The 20,300-nt window shown below is 38.5% G+C and overlaps 3 protein-coding genes across 6 annotated transcripts; all 3 read left to right on the plus strand.

The window, feature by feature from the left end:
- The first annotated feature begins 5,919 nt into the window (after positions 1–5,919).
- On the plus strand, positions 5,920–11,273 carry LOC117624640 (glutamate--glyoxylate aminotransferase 2). The gene is made up of 14 exons (XM_034356019.1): positions 5,920–6,278; positions 6,932–7,124; positions 7,264–7,329; positions 7,425–7,542; positions 7,918–7,999; positions 8,122–8,209; positions 8,322–8,480; positions 8,826–8,999; positions 9,098–9,229; positions 9,698–9,763; positions 9,875–9,939; positions 10,345–10,436; positions 10,540–10,696; positions 10,871–11,273. Exons 2-14 carry the CDS (start codon positions 7,008–7,010, stop codon positions 10,998–11,000), a joined length of 1,446 nt encoding a protein of 481 aa, XP_034211910.1. The 5' UTR covers positions 5,920–6,278; positions 6,932–7,007; the 3' UTR covers positions 11,001–11,273.
- Positions 11,274–12,762: 1,489 nt separating this feature from the next.
- Positions 12,763–13,778, plus strand: LOC117613247 (cyclin-dependent protein kinase inhibitor SMR6-like). The gene has a single exon (XM_034341875.1). The coding sequence runs from the start codon at positions 13,182–13,184 to the stop codon at positions 13,524–13,526; it is 345 nt and encodes a 114-aa protein (XP_034197766.1). The 5' UTR covers positions 12,763–13,181; the 3' UTR covers positions 13,527–13,778.
- A 2,985-nt stretch (positions 13,779–16,763) lies between these two features.
- On the plus strand, positions 16,764–20,300 carry LOC117615488 (F-box protein At1g70590). Of its 4 annotated transcripts, none has more exons than XR_004584027.1 (5): positions 16,764–17,408; positions 18,171–18,304; positions 18,430–18,612; positions 18,826–19,460; positions 19,819–20,300. XR_004584027.1 is itself a non-coding variant. In XM_034344570.1 (4 exons), exons 1-4 carry the CDS (start codon positions 16,871–16,873, stop codon positions 18,991–18,993), a joined length of 1,023 nt encoding a protein of 340 aa, XP_034200461.1. In that variant the 5' UTR covers positions 16,764–16,870; the 3' UTR covers positions 18,994–19,717. The 4 variants fall into 4 exon arrangements, 1 of the variants encoding a protein (XP_034200461.1); XR_004584026.1 differs by having other exon boundaries at positions 19,848–20,300; XR_004584025.1 differs by lacking the exon at positions 19,819–20,300 and adding an exon at positions 19,509–19,717.

Genomic DNA, 20,300 nt, shown 5'->3' on the forward strand with positions numbered 1-20,300 from the left:
CGCCTGAAGAGAATGCGAAGGCCATGATCTTTCTTCGCCGCCACATCCATGAAGCGCTGAAAAGCGAATATGTGGTGGTTGATGAACCGTTGGTTCTGTGGAAAGCTCTAGGTGAAAGATACGATCACCAGAAGACGATGACTCTTCCAAGAGCTAGATACGAATGGACCCACTTGAGATTTCAAGATTACAAGTCAGTGTCCGAGTATAACTCTGCTATGCACAGAATTACCTCATTAATGAGGCTATGTGGGAAAATATATCTGAGGAGGATATGCTCGAAAAAACTCTGAGCACTTTTCATGCTTCAAATGTCCTCCTTCAACAGCAATACAGACATAGCGGTTTCAAGAAGTACTCGGAACTTGTATCTTGCCTCTTGTTAGCTGAGCAGAATAATGAGCTATTATTAAAGAATCACCAATCTCGCCCAACGGGCTCAGCGCCACTTCCTGAAATAAATGCTGCATCTCAGGAAGTGAATGCCACTTCATCTCGTGGTAATATCCACAAACGTGGGCGATGGGGCAAGCGTGGCCACTGGCAAGGAAATAGAAAAAAATCGTGGTGCTCGTTCAGAGGGTTTAGGTCCAAGGAGTGGTCCATCCACGAACGGCAAAAATGCATCCCGTAATAAGGGAAAGGCACAGATGAGCCATGTGCCTAGAAATGTTGAAAGCCCTTGTCACAGATGTGGTGCAAAGGGACATTGGGTGCGCACATGTCGTACGCCCAGGCATTTGGCGGATCTCTATCAAGCTTCACTTAAGAATAGGAAAGTGGAGATAAATTACATTGATCATGCTCCGCCAGCCATAGATGGCTCATCAGAAATATCACGTCAGCTAAACAAGACGCATCTAGATGTTTCTGATTTTGTTACTAAAAGAGGGAATGAAGGTTATGAGTCCGAATTAGATTAAATTCCTTAATGTACTATATGCATTAGCTAAGTGTTGTTTCCTTAATGTACTATATGCATTAGCTGAAGTGTTGTTTCCTTAATGTACTATATGTATTAGCTGAAGTGTTGTTTAAATTTCAATCCAATAAAAGTGGTAATGTTGTCTTCTTTATTGATTTCAGCTTATTTTACTTATTTGGTGGCATGGATGTAAATTATGGATGCCCTCAAAACAAAGGCTATGGCAAAGATATTTGTCTCGCAGACAGCGCAACTACTCATACGATCCTTCAAGATCGGAAGTATTTCTCAAAATTAATGCTTACAAAAGCAAAGGTAACAACCATATCAGGTCCTGCAAATCTGATTGAAGGTTCAGGAAGAGCCCAAATTATGTTACCGAATGGAACAATACTGTCCATTCCAGATGCTTTGTATTCATCTAACTCCAGAAGGAATCTATTGAGTTTCAAAGATATACGTTTGAATGGCTACCATGTTGAAACAAAGAAAGAGGAAAACATGGAATATCTTTGTATTACCTCCAGTGATACCCAAAAGCGTATACTGGAGAAGCTTTGTGAGCTCTCATCGGGGTTGTATTACACAACCATACGGACAATTGAGGCACATAGTATCATGGACCAAGAGTCCACTGGCTCAAATGCTTTTAAGCTTTGGCATGACAGGTTGGGTCATCCTGGATCCACCATGATGCGCAGGATCATCACCAACTCTAAAGGACATCCCTTATTGACTAAACACATTATGTTATCAAGTGACATCTTTTGCCGAGCTTGTTCACAAGGGAAGTTGGTGATCAGACCATCACAACTAAAGGTTGATGTTGAGTCTCCATCATTTTTGCAGAGAATTCAAGGGGACATTTGTGGACCTATTCATCCCCCATGTGGACCATTTCGGTACTTTATGGTCTTGGTGGGCGCATCTACCCGATGGTCACATGTTTGTCTTTTATCTACTCGGAATATGGCATTTGCTAGGCTTTTGGCTCAGATAATTAAATTACGAGCCCAATTCCCAGATTATCCCATTAAGTCAATCAGACTCGATAATGCTGGTGAATTTACATCTCAAACTTTTGATGACTACTGCATGTCACTAGGCATTGATATTGAACATCCTGTTCCCCATGTGCATACTCAAAATGGCTTGGCAGAAGCTTTAATTAAGCGCCTTCAATTGATAGCACGCACTTTGCTAATGAAAACAAAGTTGCCAATTTCTGCTTGGGGATATGCCATTTTACATGCAGCATCACTTGTGCGATTGAGGCCTGTTGCCAACAATCAATGTTCTCCAATACAACTCGTATTGGGAAATCAACCAAACATTTCACATTTAAAAATTTTTGGGTGTGCGGTATATGTGCCTATTGCACCACCGCAACGTACTAAGATGGGCCCTCAACGCAGATTGGGAATTTATGTTGGTTTTGATTCACCATCTATCATCAAATACTTGGAACCCCTGACGGGTGATATTTTTTCCGCACGATTTGCGGATTGTGATTTTGATGAGACAATCTTCCCACCATTAGGGGAGAAAAATCTGTGTCTAAAGAACAAGGCAAACTCATTCCTGAAAAACGACATGAATTGTCATGGAATGTATCCACATTGTCTCATCTCGATCCTCATACTGCTCAATGCGAAAACGAAGTGAGAAGGATCGTTCACCTCCAAAGTATTGCAAATCAGATGCCGGATGCATTTAATGATGCAGCAAAGGTGACAAAATCTCATATCCCAGCTGCAAATGCACCAGCACGGATTGATGTCCATGATGGACAAAGCAATGTGCCAGCAAATGGTTCATCTGCTGCACGCCTAAAACGTGGCAGACCACTAGGCTCAAGGGATTCAGTTCCTCGAAAGAGGAAGTTGATGGGCAAAATGAATCCAAATGAAATAAATAGAGAGCCCACAATTCATAATTCAAATGCCCCTAAAGAGGGACAGGTACTTCTTGACAAGGAAAACGTCATTGGTGAGACAAGTGCACCTAAAGTGGCAACCGTACCTGAAAGTCAAGAAATCTCCATAAATTCTACGTCCATTGATGAATTGTGGAGTAGAAATGAGATGATCATCGATGATATATTTGCATTCTCAGTGGCTGCTGAAATCATAAAAGATGATGATATTGAACCTTGCTCTATTAATGAATGTACACAGAGGCAAGATTGGCCTAAGTGGAAAGATGCAATCCAGGCAGAATTAAATTCTTTGGAAAAAAGGAGTGTTTTTGGACATATAATTCCAACTCCACCCAATGTGAACCCTGTAGGTTACAAGTGGGTATTTACAAGAAAGCGCAATGAGAAAAATGAGATCTCAAGGTATAAAGCGCGACTCGTTGCGCAAGGTTTTTCACAAAGGCCTGGAATTGATTATATGGAAACGTACTCTCCAGTAATGGACACAATTACATTCCGTTACCTAATAAGTTTGGCGGTTTCAGAAAAACTTGAAATGAGACTCATGGATGTCATTACCGCATATTTGTATGGAGAATTGGATACAGATATATACATGAAAGTTCCAGAAGGATTCAGGTTGCCTGAAGCAGCCAGAAATAAACCACGGGGCATGTTCTCAGTTAAATTGAGAAGATCATTATATGGGCTAAAACAATCTGGACGAATGTGGTACAATCGTCTCAGTAAGTATTTATTGAAGGAAGGATACACAAATGATCCTATTTGCCCATGTGTGTTTATTAAGAAATCAGAGTCTGGATTTGCGATAGTGGCAGTATATGTCGATGATATGAATCTAATTGGAACTTCTGAAGAGCTTCAAAGGACTGTTAATTATCTCAAACGTGAGTTTGAGATGAAGGACCTTGGAAAGACAAAATATTGTCTTGGCTTGCAGATTGAGCACAATGCTAATGGAATTTTGGTGCATCAATCAACTTACACTGAGAAAGTATTGAAACGGTTTGGCATGGATAAAGCCCATCCACTTAGCACTCCAATGGTCGTTCGATCGCTTGACATTAAGAAAGACCCATATCGTCCAAAAGGGGATGATGAAATGGTCCTTGGTCCAGAAGTACCATATCTTAGTGCCATAGGTGCTTTATTGTACCTAGCACAATGTACCAGACCAGACATATCATTTTCAGTAAATCTGTTAGCAAGGTACAGTTCTGCTCCAACATGGCGACACTGGACCGGCATCAAACATGTTCTACGATACCTTCGTGGGACAACAGACATGGGGTTATTCTATTCCAGTGAATCGACCAACGCCCAGAGTATTATTGGTTATGCTGATGCAGGATATCTCTCTGATCCACATCAAGGACGATCACAGACTGGATATGTATTTACATGTGGAGGAACTGCGATCTCATGGAGGTCAACAAAACAAACATTAGTGGCCACATCTTCCAATCACTCAGAAATACTTGCCCTCCATGAAGCCAGTCGTGAATGCGTTTGGTTAAGGTCGGTAATCCATCACATCCGAAGCACATGTGCCCTACCCTCAACAACAGACACTCCAACAATTCTGAATGAGGACAATGCAGCTTGTATTGCTCAGATCACAGGAGGATATATCAAAGGTGACAGGACCAAACACATATCACCAAAGTTTTTCTATACACATGAGCTCCAGAAGAGTCAAGAAATCAAAGTCAGACAAATCCGCTCAAGTGATAACCTGGCAGATCTCTTCACTAAATCATTGCCGAAATATACTTTCCAAAGGTTAGTGCATGGCATCGGATTACGACAACTCTGCAAGCAATCAAGTTAGAGCATGCAAAATCAGGGGGAGCATTCAAGAGTCCTCTAACATAGGACATATGCACGTTGTACTCTTTTTCCTTCGCATAGATTTTCCCACTGGGTTTTTTCAAGCAAGGTTTTAATGAGGCAACCAATCTAGGGATATGTGGTCTCCAAGGGGGAGTGTTGTAAAGAAGAAACACGTGGAGCCCACATTTATGGGGCCCACAAAGAAATTAAGCAAAAACTTTGGAGGCTGCACACTCACGGATGTGTATTGTAGAATCACGGGTGTCATTTACAGCTGCCTATAAATAGAGAAGGAAGAAGAGAGAAAGAGCTGGAAACGGAAGAAAGAGAAGAAGAAAAGGAAAGGAAGAAATAGAAGAGGAAAGAAGAGGGTAAGTGAGCAGAGAGAAAATTCAGTGAGCCACACATATTGTAAACACTATTGTAGCTCTATTATTTTAGTGAAAAGGTTACTGCTGCTTCTCTCCGAGGACGTAGGCATAGCCGAACCTCGTTAAATACTGTGTCTCGTCTACTTTACGTTCAGCTCAAAATCTACCACATATCTCAGGTTATTTCATAACAGTATTGGAATTATTACATTTGTTTACATGTTTATTATGCAAGTGATAGTCTAAATTACTCTAAATTAATCTAATTAAGTGGAAAAGGAATTCGAACTTAGATATAATGAAGCAGTTTCACTGTCTTGACTAACTGGTCCAACCCGCATCTACTACTTATTTACATGATTTAGTTAAAAAATTGAGCAAATTTTGTAGCGGATAAGTTGGGGTTTCTTCGGACTTGGCAAATGAGATGATTTGCTACATGTTTGATATTCTACCATTTTATCAATTAAATGAGAATAATATGATAAATTCACATTTTTCATATTAAAAAAATTAAAAATAAGAATAAAATCATATAATAGATTCTACTTTTATGAAACATAACTATCCATATTATCTTTTCTTATTTCTAAAAATAAAATAAAAAATAAAACAATTGGCACATGCGTGAGCATGTGCCATGGGGCTAGTAAAATTATAATGTCATTTGCAATTTGCCTAAGTGAAACACATGCTAAATTTGGCAACCAAAAAAAAAAAAAAAATTGGCTAAAAAAAGAAAACGAAAAAAATCAAGGGGAGAGAGAGAGAGATGAATGAATGAAGAAATATGAACCACTACATTGTGTTCAATAAGAGGGATATTGAGAGTGACCATGGCGCAATGTGTCAAAAAGGAAGATGACCCCGAAAGGCCAAAGCCTCATTATCTACCAAAGACGCAGAGTTTAAAGCTGCACCACATTTCTTGCACGAGCTTTATCTCCTTGGCTCAAAATGACGATAAAATGCCCAATAATCCATTTATATTTTTTCAGTGGCTCTGCTGCTGCCATTGCATTTCCCGTACTGCCACATAATGTTCTCCCTCTTTCTCTTATCACTCATATTTATGTGTCAGACTACACTTGTGAACTTGTGCTGCGTCCCCTTTTCTTAGTTAGCAGAACAGAACATACCTGGCTTTTCCTTGACTGCCAAAGACTTCGCCGCCACCCCTTTTCTTAGAGAGACCAACCCAACTTCACAGGTGAGAGGCTTCTGATTATTTTTCCTTATTTTTCTCTGTTATTTTGGACTTTATTGATATCTCTGTGTTAATCTTCTAAATGGGGTTGATGGGTTTTTTTTTTGGTCGTTAACTTGAAGTTTGATTTGTTGGTGAAGATCTGTGATCGTTGTCTCATTGGCTCTTCTGTAATTTTTAACTCTTAGCCATTCTCATCGCTTCTTCTCTTAGTTTTGTCCACTTGGGATGTCGTTGTTTGGGTAATTCTGAAAAAATAAAAAAAATAAAGACATCTTGTGTTATATAATCTTTAGACTTGCGATTTGATGTCTGTGATTGCGCTTGCTCTTATTGCTTTATTTCTTAAATATTAAATAGCTTTCACAAATTCAGGTGTGATTTTGCTTTGCGTTGCATTTAGTATTATAATCAGAATGATTCTTCCCTCCAGTGAACTAGTTTATAATTAATATGCAGTGTTATTGTTTTGGCTAAATGAGTTCTCGCTTAGAAAAACATACTGAATTTAGAAATAAATAATGAGTTCTGGGATTTAGGTTGGCTGATGAGTGGGTCGATATTCAAGTTCCCATCTCCACACCATATATTTTATTTTTTGAATTTTGAATATTGGCTTTCCTTGCCATTCTCATAAATTTTTCTAAAATCTTCAGGTTGTGTACATAAATTTGCTGCCTTGCCTTCTCCTTGTATTGGGTAAGACCTGTGTAAGAAGGTAAAACTATCATCATGCCCCCTAAGGGATTGGACTACGAGTCACTGAATGAGAATGTGAAGAAGGTTCAATATGCTGTTAGAGGCGAGTTGTATCTTCGAGCTTCTGAGCTTCAGAAGGAAGGAAAGAAGGTATAGATACCAGTTCCCTTTGGGGTTTTCTTGGCATTCACACTTGGAAAATTGGCTTGCAATGCTTCTGACCTGTAATCAACTTAACTTATATAGTTTCTATTCCTGCTGCCTCATTATTTCAGTCTCTTGTATGCAGATTATTTTCACAAATGTTGGAAACCCTCATGCTCTAGGACAGAAGCCACTGTCTTTCCCTCGCCAGGTCATCATACTCACTTTTTTCAGATTGAATTGTTTGAGTTGCTAACTCAAGTTGCCTACAATACTTGTTTTGACCAAGCAAATCTTCTGGTGCAGGTGGTTGCTTTATGCCAAGCTCCATTCCTATTAGATGACCCTAATGTAGGACTGATCTTCCCTGCTGATGCAATTTCAAGAGCTAAACATTATCTTTCAATTACTACTGGTGGTCTAGGTATTCATCTTACCTGCCTTTCATGTTATGTTATCATGGGAAAAAGGATTGGACTATAATCACACACCTGCTAAATAATCTCGATGGGGCTTTGGAACTTTTCTTGTTTTGTTCAAAAGCGAGATAAATTTTTTATGTTATGAATAGTTGTGGCAATTCTTAGGTTTTCCTGAATTTTTTTTGTCTCTATTGTTGTACCTTCTAACTTGCTATTGCTGATATATGTATCTTCGATTTATTTTTAAAAACATGACTGCTTGAACCCCGTTATCTGCAATAAGCATAGCCGAGAAGTTGTTCCATAGGTTTGTGAAAAGTTAAGAGCTGCACTTATGAACTCAAAATGAACAATTTTCCTTCACGTTGTATATCTAGGTGCTTATAGTGATTCCCGAGGTATTCCGGGTGTTAGGAAGGAAGTGGCAGAGTTCATTGAGAGACGTGATGGATATCCAAGGTGATGGTTGCTAGATATCAAGCCTTACCTTTCCCCCCTTTTTTTTTTCAGAGGCAATAAAGTTGTTAATTTTGTTCTGAAGTTGTGACTTAAGGTGTTTTATTTTTGTGGCCCAATGACAGTGACCCAGAACTCATATATCTCACTGATGGTGCCAGCAAAGGTGTGATGCAGATCTTGAATACCATCATCCGTGGTGAAGGAGATGGGGTAATGTAACTTCCTAAATGACACAGAAAAATTAATGTCCTCATAAATAGAAAACAGAGACGTGTATAAAATATTCTCTTTTCATTTAAGTTCTTGTTTTGGGTACCACCAGGTTCTGGTTCCAGTCCCACAATACCCACTCTATTCGGCTGCAATATCTCTGTTTGGTGGTTCTCTTGTTCCGTATTACCTTGAGGAAACAGCAAATTGGGGTCTTGATCTTAATAATCTTCGCCAGTCAGTTGCACAGGCTCGCTCTAAAGGAATTACTGTTAGTATGCTTTTCCTCTGGCTTGTTTATGGAAGAATTCAGGGAATCTGTTTTGAAACTAAGAGTAAACTAGATGAATGGATGAATAGGAGCGGCCCACAATCTGAATTGGCATTTGGCATACCCTTTAATATGTTAACTGTTTAATCTTCAATATGTGGATTTCATTAAGTTTAGAGTTGTTTTAGCATGCCTTAGGAACAATTTACTGTCCAACATTCTCCTCTTTACCTCCAGAATTTAGTGTTAAATGTCAGTTTCTTCTTATTCCTTCTTTTCAATAACAGTAGCGGCTATATGTTGTGCTTTTTACTACCAACTAAATCTATAGTGCAACACAATCAGGTGAGAGCAATGGTGATTATAAACCCCGGCAACCCCACTGGTCAGTGTCTTAGTGAAGCTAATTTAAGAGAAATATTGAACTTCTGTTTCCACGAAGGCCTAGTCTTGCTCGGGGACGAAGTTTATCAGCAGAATATATACCAGGATGAACGCCCCTTTATTAGTGCAAGAAAGGTAAATATTCTTGAGCTTTTAGAATTAACTGCATGAGCCTTTGCCTGTAGTTTCAGCTGAAATAAAAAGTAATTCTTTAATCCTGACAATACGGGTAGGTGTTGATGGGTATGGGGCTACCCATAAGCAAGGAAGTCCAGCTTGTTTCTTTCCACACTGTGTCCAAAGGATACTGGGGTGAATGTGGGCAGCGTGGTGGGTACTTTGAGATGACAAACATTCCTCCACAGGTTTGTGCCTCCATTAAGTTGTCTACTTACATCGCATACTTTTCCAAACATGCTTCCAACTGTCAGCATTAATGAAGTTATGTTCTTACTTAGTATTGCTGGCCGTTCTTGTAAATGCAACATGGTTCTGATAGGGTTTAGGGTTTAGCATTTAGACTTGAATAAAAATACAAAAATGGTATAAAGTTTGTGAAAGGAATGGATTAAATCAAGGAGAAGATTTGATCTACTAGAGGCCTCCTAACTTTCAGATTAGTATATGTCAGCAAATACTGAAACTATTGAAGCTAGTTTTTTCTTGCCACATGATAAAATAGTGTTCTTGTTTGATGTTTTCCTTTCAAATTAATCTGACCATCTTTTGACTTTCGTAGAATGGAATGATTCAAACATCAGCATGATTCTTCAATTCAGTATTTAAACTCCAAATCTCATTGTTATGTTTGTTTTCATGATCTCATGTTGCAGACGGTTGATGAGATATATAAGGTTGCATCAATTGCACTCAGTCCAAATGTTCCTGCACAAATATTTGTGAGTGAGCACTAAATATTTTATGTTCTGCTATTCTATGTGGAAGTTGACACCCATCCCTCTGTCCGAAATTGTTTATCTGATTTAGAGAATTACTCTGTCTATTTACAGATGGGGCTAATGGTCAACCCTCCCAAACCTGGAGATATTTCATATGAGCAGTTTGTTAGGGAAAGGTATGCCCTTTAAAGTATAGGTGAATGTTTTTACTCCTTTAATTAATTGGATACTGGACTGTAGAAACCGATCTGCTTTTCCATGGTTAACTTAATCACAATCGCTACTTAGATTGTTGCTAAGCTTTCATGCAGCTTTTGCCATCATGTTCATGTAAAGGATTTGATCTATATGAAAACCTTTCGAAAAGTATCATATTCTTTAATAATAAAATAATAAAATTTAAGCCCCATGATCTTCAGATACAATGAACCAAAATGATAATTATTGGTCCTTTTTTTTTAAAATCAAAAAGTAACAATAATAAGTTCAGAAAAGGGTTTGAAATTTGGAACATTTGGTATCAAGAGATGTCTTCTTGAAGCAATAGATAATGGTGATTTTTTTAATTATCAACTTTGCAGCAAGGGGATCCTTGAATCTTTGAGGAGAAGAGCAAGGATAATGACTGATGGATTTAACAACTGCAGAAATATTGTTTGTAACTTCACAGAAGGTAAAAAGTTGATTTAAATAAATGTTACTGGTTCTTACAACTCTTTGAAGTTCCTCGATTTTTTATGGCTGTTTATATGAACGGTTAAGAAAATTGATTTTAGGTGCCATGTATTCCTTCCCTCAAATACGCTTGCCACCAAGAGCAATAGAGGCTGCTAAAAGAGCTGGAAAAGTTGCGGATGTTTTCTACTGTCTCAAGCTTTTGGAAGCCACTGGCATTTCCACTGTCCCTGGATCAGGGTTTGGACAGAAAGAAGGGTAATAAATTTTAGCAATCTTCTATTCTAGAGTATGTATGAATCTCTGATGCATAGAGTCTATTGTAGTAAGTTACACTGCCATACAAGAGGGACACTATTTAGTTATGTTTCTACTAGCTTCAATAATGCAACAGTTTGTAATTGGTTTTTTTTTTTCCCTTTTCCCATGCAGGGTCTTCCATTTGAGGACAACCATCTTACCAGCTGAGGAAGACATGCCTGCCATCATGGATAGTTTCAAGAAGTTCAATGATGAGTTCATGGAGCAATATGAAGATCACAGAGGCTATTCGAGGATGTAAAATTCCAGCAAAGCAAGTTTTCTCATATCTCCAGCTTTTGCAAAGCTGGTCGATGTATAATACTCTGCAAAACTCTCTTCTTTTATCTTAGGCTCCAAAATTACTTTCACCTCTTACATATTGAATGTCTATTTATAACTCTGCTCTCCAGCCTCTAATGTAAATTGCAGTAAATTGCAGAGGACTAAAAATTCCATCTTTTAAGCTAGAATGGGACCAATAGTGATGTGACACTTCATTGAAGCCTTTTACCCTACTCTTCATTTGGGTCCATTAGCTTTTGTCTTTCTTTTTCTATTCTCTTGCTTGGCTAGTAAATAAATATAACTTCTTTATTTTTATTTTTTTATCTCTCTAAATCCAAACCCATTGAGAATTTGGGACATTGCATTTTGGTTTCTTTATCTTTTGAGGTGAGCCTACCAGCACAGTTGCCCTATCGCTTTGAGGAACACAACTTTTCTCTTTTCCTCCATCCAAAAAAACAAAGAAAAAAACTTTTATTTTTTCCATGGGAGTACTGTTTTGTGTTTGTGTTAAAAGCATGGAGGAATGGGGACTCTGACATCTTAGGCTGATCTTGATTTGTCCATGAATTATATGTGACTTCAATCAAAAGTCTATCAGCATCGAATATGGAACTCGGAAAGGTTGATTTTGGATGCGAAAGTAAGTACTTGTTTTTCTTTTTCTCTTATCTTCTTTTACTTTCTTCTTTTTGACAAAAACAAACAAGCTGATGCTCAGAAAATATTTCAATTTTCACGAAAATGGTTCCAAGTGTAGGTTGCTAAATTGCTCAAAATGGAGTCGAATAAGAAAAATCAAACATGTACTAGAGACTAATATAGTTGTACAGATTGAACCATTATGTCTAGTCACCCATCCAAAGTTCAAAGAAACCGTGTGGAAGACTAGGTTAAATTCTAAGGCCACAAACTCACAACCCAACACTACTTTCATGTAAGGAGTCATTTTTTTTTACTTAAGAAGTAGCGAGTCATTCTTTTTTACTTAAAAGTCAAAATTTAATGTATTTATACATAACTGAAATATAAAAAGATACCACAAAAATATGTACACATTGTGTGTGTATGTGTTTTTTTTTAATTATTATAACAAATTCTGATTTGTTTAAAATGAATTCAAGATTTTTTTATTTATGAAAACTCATATTTTCATTCATACTATTTTTTTTTAAAAACAAGTTATATTAAGAGTGGATGAAAAATCTAGAACTTCGAATGTCATAATAACTTGAGCTACCAGATTTTTGCGTTTATGATGTATTCCAATTGGACACGTCATCTGATTATTTTCAGCATATCTGTTTTACTATTATTTCCAATCAAAGAAATAAGATAAAATGGTAAGTGGCACGCAACCAAAAGATAAAAACGGAAATACCAAAAGGGCAGGCGTCTATAAAAAGAGGGGAATATTTGAACAATATTGGTGATCCCCAGACCCCAAATCTTGGCCCCAAAATCCAAGTCATTCCCCTTTCTGCCCTCACTCACCTCGGAGCAGCGATCCTCTGCCCCCGGATCACCCTGCACTCTGCTGCTCAGGGAGACAAATAAGTGCATACCCCACCCTACCACGCCTATCCCACGTGGACCCCACACTCATGTGAGCTGTGGGCCACCACCTCACCACTGCAGCAAGTCCGCGGACCGCGGTCAGCTATTTCCACGGGCACCCCTTCACCTATCCTCTCGTATTTATTTTCTCTTCCTCTCATTAATTTAATATAATATTTAATACTTTGCTTATGTCACGAGTTTCCTCGGGTTCTTTTTCTCTCTCTCTCTCTCTCTCTCCTCTCTGTGACTCTATCTCTGTTAGACTCTGTGACTGATTTGAGTGATTGGTATAAACAGAACATCGAAACATTACTCTTCCACATTTAAAGCGCAACCTTTCCCTTCCCTCCCTTTTCCTTTTTTCTTTCACTGAAACACAAACCAAAAACCCAAAGCCTTTTTCCAGTTTTCATCTTCCTCCTTTTTCTCTTTTACCTGACTTTTCCACTGGTTTCATTTTATTCCCTCCTCTGTTTCTTCATCCCCTTTACGCATCAGAGAAAGTAAAATAAAAAGAACCCATCTTTATTTATTCGATCCTTTGTTCTCTCCTATAATTATCTCACTGGGTTCGCTTCAATTGGTCCACAAAGAAATGGGCTTTTCTGGGAAGTCTCAGCCAGCTCCTGTGGACATAGGCTTGGATTCTGAAACTCAAAAATGGGTTATCGCCGGAATCCCATTACGGGCTCCATTAAAGCCGCTGTACACAAACCCCGTAGAGACAGAACGGGATCACGGCGGCGATGACGTGGAGGAGTGTTCGACGACCCCGACGGGTGAAGAAGCCAGAATTCCGACGAGGCTGACGTGTCCACCTCCTCCGAGAAAGAGGAAAGCAGCTGCTTCGAAATGTAATTATGGCGCTGGTGTTAGGGAGTTCTTCACTCCTCCCGACTTAGAAACTGTGTTTATACGCCATGTTGAAAGGGCCAATTGACTTTGGAATTGCAAGTTCAAAACTTTTGGCTCTGTTAATGATTTGTTTCTTTTCTTTCCTGATCTTTTAGTTTTTGTTGCGTTTTTTTGTCTCTCTCCTTTTGGGTTTTCACTTTTTCATTTTTAGTCTGCAGTCAGTCATGATCTTTAGGGTCTTTGTATTGGGAAGGTAGCTAGCTAGGAGATAATTATGTATAGGTAATTATTATAAATAAATAAAAGATCGTCAATCTTAGCTTTATTGCTTAATGAACCCTCGTTTCATTTGCATGCTTCTTAATTTGCTCCGAGTTTCCTTCTTCTGTATACTGTATCTGCTGAGTGAGAGATTGCTCTGTTTTCTTGTCTCTTGTTCCTCATTCAACTTTGATATCTTTCTTTAAGAGTTTATTTTCTTCTGTTCATGATCATGCGCAGCGCAGGCATGAGAAATCGCAGTCAAAATGTTGGTAAGTAAGCCTCCAAAAGTTGTCAAAATCAACAATAGAGGGCAATAAATTAAATCCCTTTCAATGGGTTAAAAAGATAAGGTGATGCAGTTCCTCTGTTCCTTTGGCTGACTGATCGACTGACTAACCAAAACTAAGCCCCACAAGAAGCCTTTGGCCATGGCCCCAGCTGGGCTTTTCAGCTCTGCCATCACCTTCTCTTTAGACTTAGAGTTTGGTCTATGCGTGATCTAAGTGCCCCCACACGCCATGACTGAAGACTGAAGACTGATGACCGCCCACCCACCTCGGACTCTTTATGATATTAGTGGGGAAGGGAAGGAAAGGAAAGGAAAGGGAAGGTTCTCTCTCTCTCTCTCTCTCTCTCTCTCTCTCTCTCTCGTGCTATTCTGATAGATAGGTCTCATGGTAGAAGACAAATCACATGTGGCAGTGGAGGGGGGGGGGAAAATTAGGAGAGGATCCTATGTGAAGTTTGAATGGTCCTTATTATTTAGCCCTTTCTCAAGCTTAAGTTTTGCAGCACCAATAATTGAGGAACCCACTAATTCTATCTAAATGTAATTTAAATGGATTAAAGTTTGCATTTTGCAATAGAATATAGATTGTTCATGGAAAAAGCAAGAAAAGAAACCCAATTGTTTTCTAGGCTCATAGCAAAAGTATATACTGAAATAAGTGCCAATAAGCGGTTCACCTACACAGCAGTCTCTGATACAATAAGGTTGCAACCCGTCTGTTTGGGTTTGAGACAGCAAATGCTATTTGAGAGGAAAAAACACTCGTGTGAAACGGAAATAACATTTTTTTACTGTTTTTGATCAATTACGTGATCATTTGTGATTAACTAAGAATAATAAAACAATATTATCCCCATTTCATACAAATTTGTTCCGAATTGGCCAGCGTGTTGGCATGCTAGTGTTCACTACATGTTGGATTAGATTTCTTATTATTTTTCTTGTGTTAAATATTAAGACCCCCCATTATTGGAGACCACATGTATATGGAGTGGATTAAAATTGTAACCCAATCCTTGCATTTATATAGTTTGCTCGCTTCTATTATTGAAAAACGACAAGGGATCAAAGAATTGTTAATGAGTGATTATGCTAGAACATGCCAGAGAGACCGTTTAATAAGTTACCAAATGTTTACTTAACCCAAACAAGTGATTATTAATACACTCAACTAATCACGATTCACAAAACAGCAAAATCCTACTTCTTTATATCTAAAGTTTTTATTCATCACACCCCCAAAGTTTTGACTTTTAACAACACATCAAGCCATAAAAGCATATCCAAAAACCAGATCAGTTTGCAGTTTCTTTTAGTTTTTAATTGTCAATTCGTAAAACAGTCTATGTGCAGCTAATCCCTGGTGGCATCCATAACACTGAGCTGAAAGCCTGAAGATCTTTTTGTGGGGGCGGCACATGCCACCTTCTGCGACCAATCTCTTTCCTCGAAATTCACAACTTTTTGTGTAAATTGAACTCTGATTAATTTGCTACAAAAATTATACATAGAAAAACTCAGTGATTGGGTGGCATGTGGGGGGCCAATTTCACTCTCTGGCGACAATGGAATTAGTACTTGGAATTCATGCTTCAAAATCTAGCAACCATTTTTTTTTTTCTTAGTGGGATTTGGGAGCCACCATCATCACCAAACAAAATGCGCAATCGTCTGCATGTTGGGCGTGGCAAACCCTCCACCGGCATGTTTGACTCTCCCCCCATGCCCATACAAATCTTTGGTCATACATGCACCATTTTCGAGTCCTACTTTGTTGGTATGTTAGAGAGACTAATTATAATAATGTGAGTATGTAATTCAATATGGCATTAAGTGATACATTCAAGCTTAATAAGAGGAATGCATCAGGTTTACTTGCAACCAATGAGAACAAGAAAGGGAAATATTTTCCATAATGACTAAGGTGAGCTGTAGCTCATGGATGTTTTTGGGTGGAAAAAAATAAATCAAACTTATATATTTTGCTTGTTTTAAATAAAACTCAATACGTATTAATATAACAAAGTTCAAATTTTTTAAATTTTTTATGAATTTAGTTGCATTGTAGCAATAAATGTACATATTGAAATAGGTACACTTTCAATTTTGTTGTTGAACATATTTTCATTTTGATAATATTTGTTTTTTTGTTGCATTTAATATGTATTTTTTAATGTTAAACTTTATTGAAAACTAGTTAATGAAGCTATGAACTAGCGTGGTTTATATTATTTAATGTACACTTTTATTTTTACAAAGACTATAGAATTGTAAGTACAAAAAAAAAAAAAAAAAAAATTTTACCCCAATCCTTTAACTAGCCCACTCGTTGAAAAATTCATAGTTCCGCTCTGTGTGTACTTACACATAATAAATCATTTAATACACAGATTCCACCTTAAAATTCTTAATCAAATACCCAAAAATTATGAATCAAATCAATTAAAAGGGAGTAGTTGATATGATTCTTATTCTTTGTTTATCTCATTCTCGAACTTCTTATTTCCGTTACTTACGTCGTTAAACTCTCGGATTAGTAGGAGAAACCAACCATGATGGGTAGGTTAAACCATAAAAAAGAAGAGGTGAAAGGAATTTGTTTATAAAATTTTAAATAAAAAAATATATAAAAAACTCTAATTGCAAAAGTAGGATGGCTTGGTGGCTAAGTGGGCCATCTTTGAATGAAGTGTTCCAAATACTTGGGCCTGAATAAACTCAACCGAAGCCCAAGTAATAACCGAGGCAATCGACAGGCTCGCTCCTGATTGGCCCATATTTATCAAATGACCAAAAACATCCATCGACGTTGTCGGACGGCCGTGACTCTGCAAATCGATCGGTCTGCGAGACTGTGACTCTGCAAATCCTGATAAATGGAGAAGAAGCAGACGACATGGCCAGGCCGATCGGACGGCCGTCGTTTCACGGCTTTTCCGTTATGGAACACCAAGGGTAAAAAGCACCACGAGCTCCACCAGACGAAGCACAGCAATCGAATGTCCGGCAGAAGAGCATCGTCGTCATCTTCAACGGACGGTCGCGATTTCTCGGCCCTGCCGTACGAATTGATAATGATAATCGGGGTTTCGCTGAGCCACCCGAACCTCAGAGCGGCGTCGTTGGCGTGTAAGTCGTGGTACAAGGCACTTCGGCCGCTGAGACAGGCGATGCTGTATATGAGGTGGGGAAAGCGGTTCAAGCACGGCCGAGGTGGGGTCCAGCCCAACATGGACAAGGCTCTCGACGCGTTTCTGAAGGGCGCGGCTCTGGGGTCCACCATGGCTATGGTGGATGCCGGGCTTATATACTGGGAGAGAGGCCTCAAGGACAAGGCCGTCGCTTTGTATCAGAAAGCTGCAGACCTGGGTGACCTGGCTGGGAAGTGCAATTTGGGAATTTCTTATCTGCAAGGTTTGATTTTCCCTGGTTATTTAGTAGCAAATGTGTTGCTTATCATAGTCATGATATTGAAATTTAGAGGCTTTGAACAGAGAGTGATAGAAATTTGATTTTTGTGGAATTGGAATTTACTCATATTTCATATCCGGTTTCAAATTGTACATTTGCCAATCCATTTATGTAAATTCTTGAATGTTATACCTTTATGAGCTCTTTTGCTAATCCACGTCTATAAGAAGAAGCTTCCAAGTGTTTTGGTGGGTTGCTTTTTGTGTACTTTAACTATCATTGAGAAAAATAGTTGCCCTTCAGCCGGTTAGAATGGCAAAGTAGGATCATTGTAGTTGCCCCCAACTAGTTGGGGTTAAATCAAATTTAAGGTGAGATTCTAGAACTTATCCTGTTGATTCGAAGAATAGTTAATGTAATTATAATGAAGAACAATGGTTTCAGATGATTTAAGTTTTATTTTGTTAATGCATTATGAAATAAGGGGTTCTCCCCCCTCTATATACATAACTTTGATCAGATTATTTTGAATACACTAAATATAGGAGTGTGTTGCATATGGATTTCTCTTCAAATGCTTTCCTTTCATTATTTCCTACAACCAATACATTAGATGCACAGTTGTAATTAAATGGTGGCTATTTCTTTTTATATGATGTTGTATGATATTATAGGCAGAGTTGGATTTCCTTTCATCAGGAAGTTTGTTTGTTTGCATTGAGTGTATAGTCTTGTTTGTGCGTGTGAATATTATTATCTGTGCAGTTGAACCTCCAAATCCAAAGGAAGCTGTAAAATGGTTATATCATGCATCCAATGAGGGTCATACCCGTGCCCAGTACCAGCTTGCACTTTGTCTGCATCACGGCCGTGGGGTTGATTGTAACATAAAAGAGGCGGTATGCCGTTATATCCTAACCAAATGCAGTTGCATTCTGATTTCCAGCTATAAAGTCAGCTATTCTGCCCAACATACTTCCATATTCAGAACTTTGATTTGGTAAGTTTTCTTTTCTTCATACAGGCAAGATGGTATTTGAAAGCTGCAGAAGGTGGTTATGTGCGTGCCATGTACAATGTATCACTGTGTTACAAATTTGAGGAAGGGTTAGCACACAGTCATCACCAAGCAAGAAAATGGATGAAGAGAGCAGCCGATCGTGGGCACAGTAAAGCTCAATATGAGCATGGACTCGCTCTTTTTTCTGTATGTATCATTTATTGCATATATGAAGTTATTGTTTTGGTGGGAGCACTATGTTGATATAAATGATTGTCATTTGTATACCTGTTAAATATACTTTTGTAGCATTTGTATCATAATTTATTCTCATTTAGAAGCAAGAAAAAAAGTACTTTTATCGCAAGTATTTAATTTGTTACGGTAGGCAGATGGAGGTTTTAACGGTAATATCTGCAGGAAGGAGAAAAGATAAAAGCTGTAGTCTACTTGGAACTTGCTACCCGAGGTGGGGAAAGTGCATCCGCTCATGTCAAGGATGTGATTCTTCAACAGCTTTCAGAAACTTCACGTGATGATGTAATGCTTCTTGTTGACCAATGGCGTGCTTTGCCCTCATCTTCCTAATGGTTGGAAAATCATCCCGTCAATTCATGCGACCATTTTGGGCTGCATAGTCTTCCTCTTTCTGATGAGTGATGGTAGTTTCTTGTATTAGATATGGAGAAGATCCCCCAGCTGCAGCTGTATATGTCTAGAAGTGTTGTGTTACTAACAACAGTTTATGCACTTTTCTAAAAATTTGACGTGATTGGCGTAGAAGTAATATTGTTGCCGAAATACTGGTTTTAGTTGTGCATGCTTATTAGTGCTATTGCACAGAAAATTTGCAATGCTAACTTAGGAAGAGTGAGTTAGTAATGATCTCAAAAGAGTGTCATCGGGGAATTACTTGTGTCTATAGAGGTTTTTTGAAGTCCAGCCATGTTGCTTGTATGAAGTGAATTCACAATATCAATCTGACAGTTCCAGGACTTGTTAAGGATAGTCAGGATTCACCTTGCAGATATTCAGTGGAGCAAATGATCCCTCAGGTATAATTATTCTTCCTACTACTTATCTGATTTCTTTTCTGTGATTAGGGCATGTGTTGGAAACCCTGCTAATTGAGGACCGACAAGACGGGGTCCTGTATTGATTTTGGAGTTCCAGAAGGCAAACTTGATATTTTGTTTGTATGAGAAAATAGAACCTTACGAGAAAGGACGCAACTGAACTGAGCATAGAGTATTATTTTCATATAAACAAGTCATCACTGCTTTTCTTTATCCCAAGAACAATTAATTGAGAACTTTTGCATTTATCTTATAAATCAACTATGTTTGTATGTGCCCTGTTTCTTTCCATTTCAAAAGTATCAAACTGATCCTACTACTGCTGCGCATATGTCAGCCTTTGAGAATGACTCCAGTGTGGTACAGATTCAGGTGATATATTGCCTTCGCCACCAATTCTCTCAACTTACGGTCTGTCCCTTCAAGAGCAGTCAACACCCTAGTCGGTTCCAAAGAGTTGGTATTTCCAGAGTGTAATCCAAGATAGCAAAGGATAATCAGTCCATGCAACTTTGAGTGTTCGGTGCCTCTTAGCAGTCGGTTATGATCCCGTGGGCCCCACCAAACCACATTCCTCTGAAGTGGAAAGTGCCCCCTGCTCTGATCAGAGCCACGGTTGCCCCATCATACATGTTGTTTACATTGAGAAAAACTGAAGGTATAATCCCCAGGACTGAGCATAGCATTGGCCCCTTCTTGGTGAATCTCTCAAGAAAGCAGCTAAATATGAACAGAGCCAACAAGGCAAGCCACATCCCAGAAACCTGAGTCTAAAATATCGATAATATCGACGAAATATTAAAGATATTATTTTTTTTT

This window comes from Prunus dulcis, chromosome 1, assembly GCF_902201215.1.
Source record: "Prunus dulcis chromosome 1, ALMONDv2, whole genome shotgun sequence".
Classification (NCBI taxonomy): Eukaryota; Viridiplantae; Streptophyta; class Magnoliopsida; order Rosales; family Rosaceae; genus Prunus; species Prunus dulcis.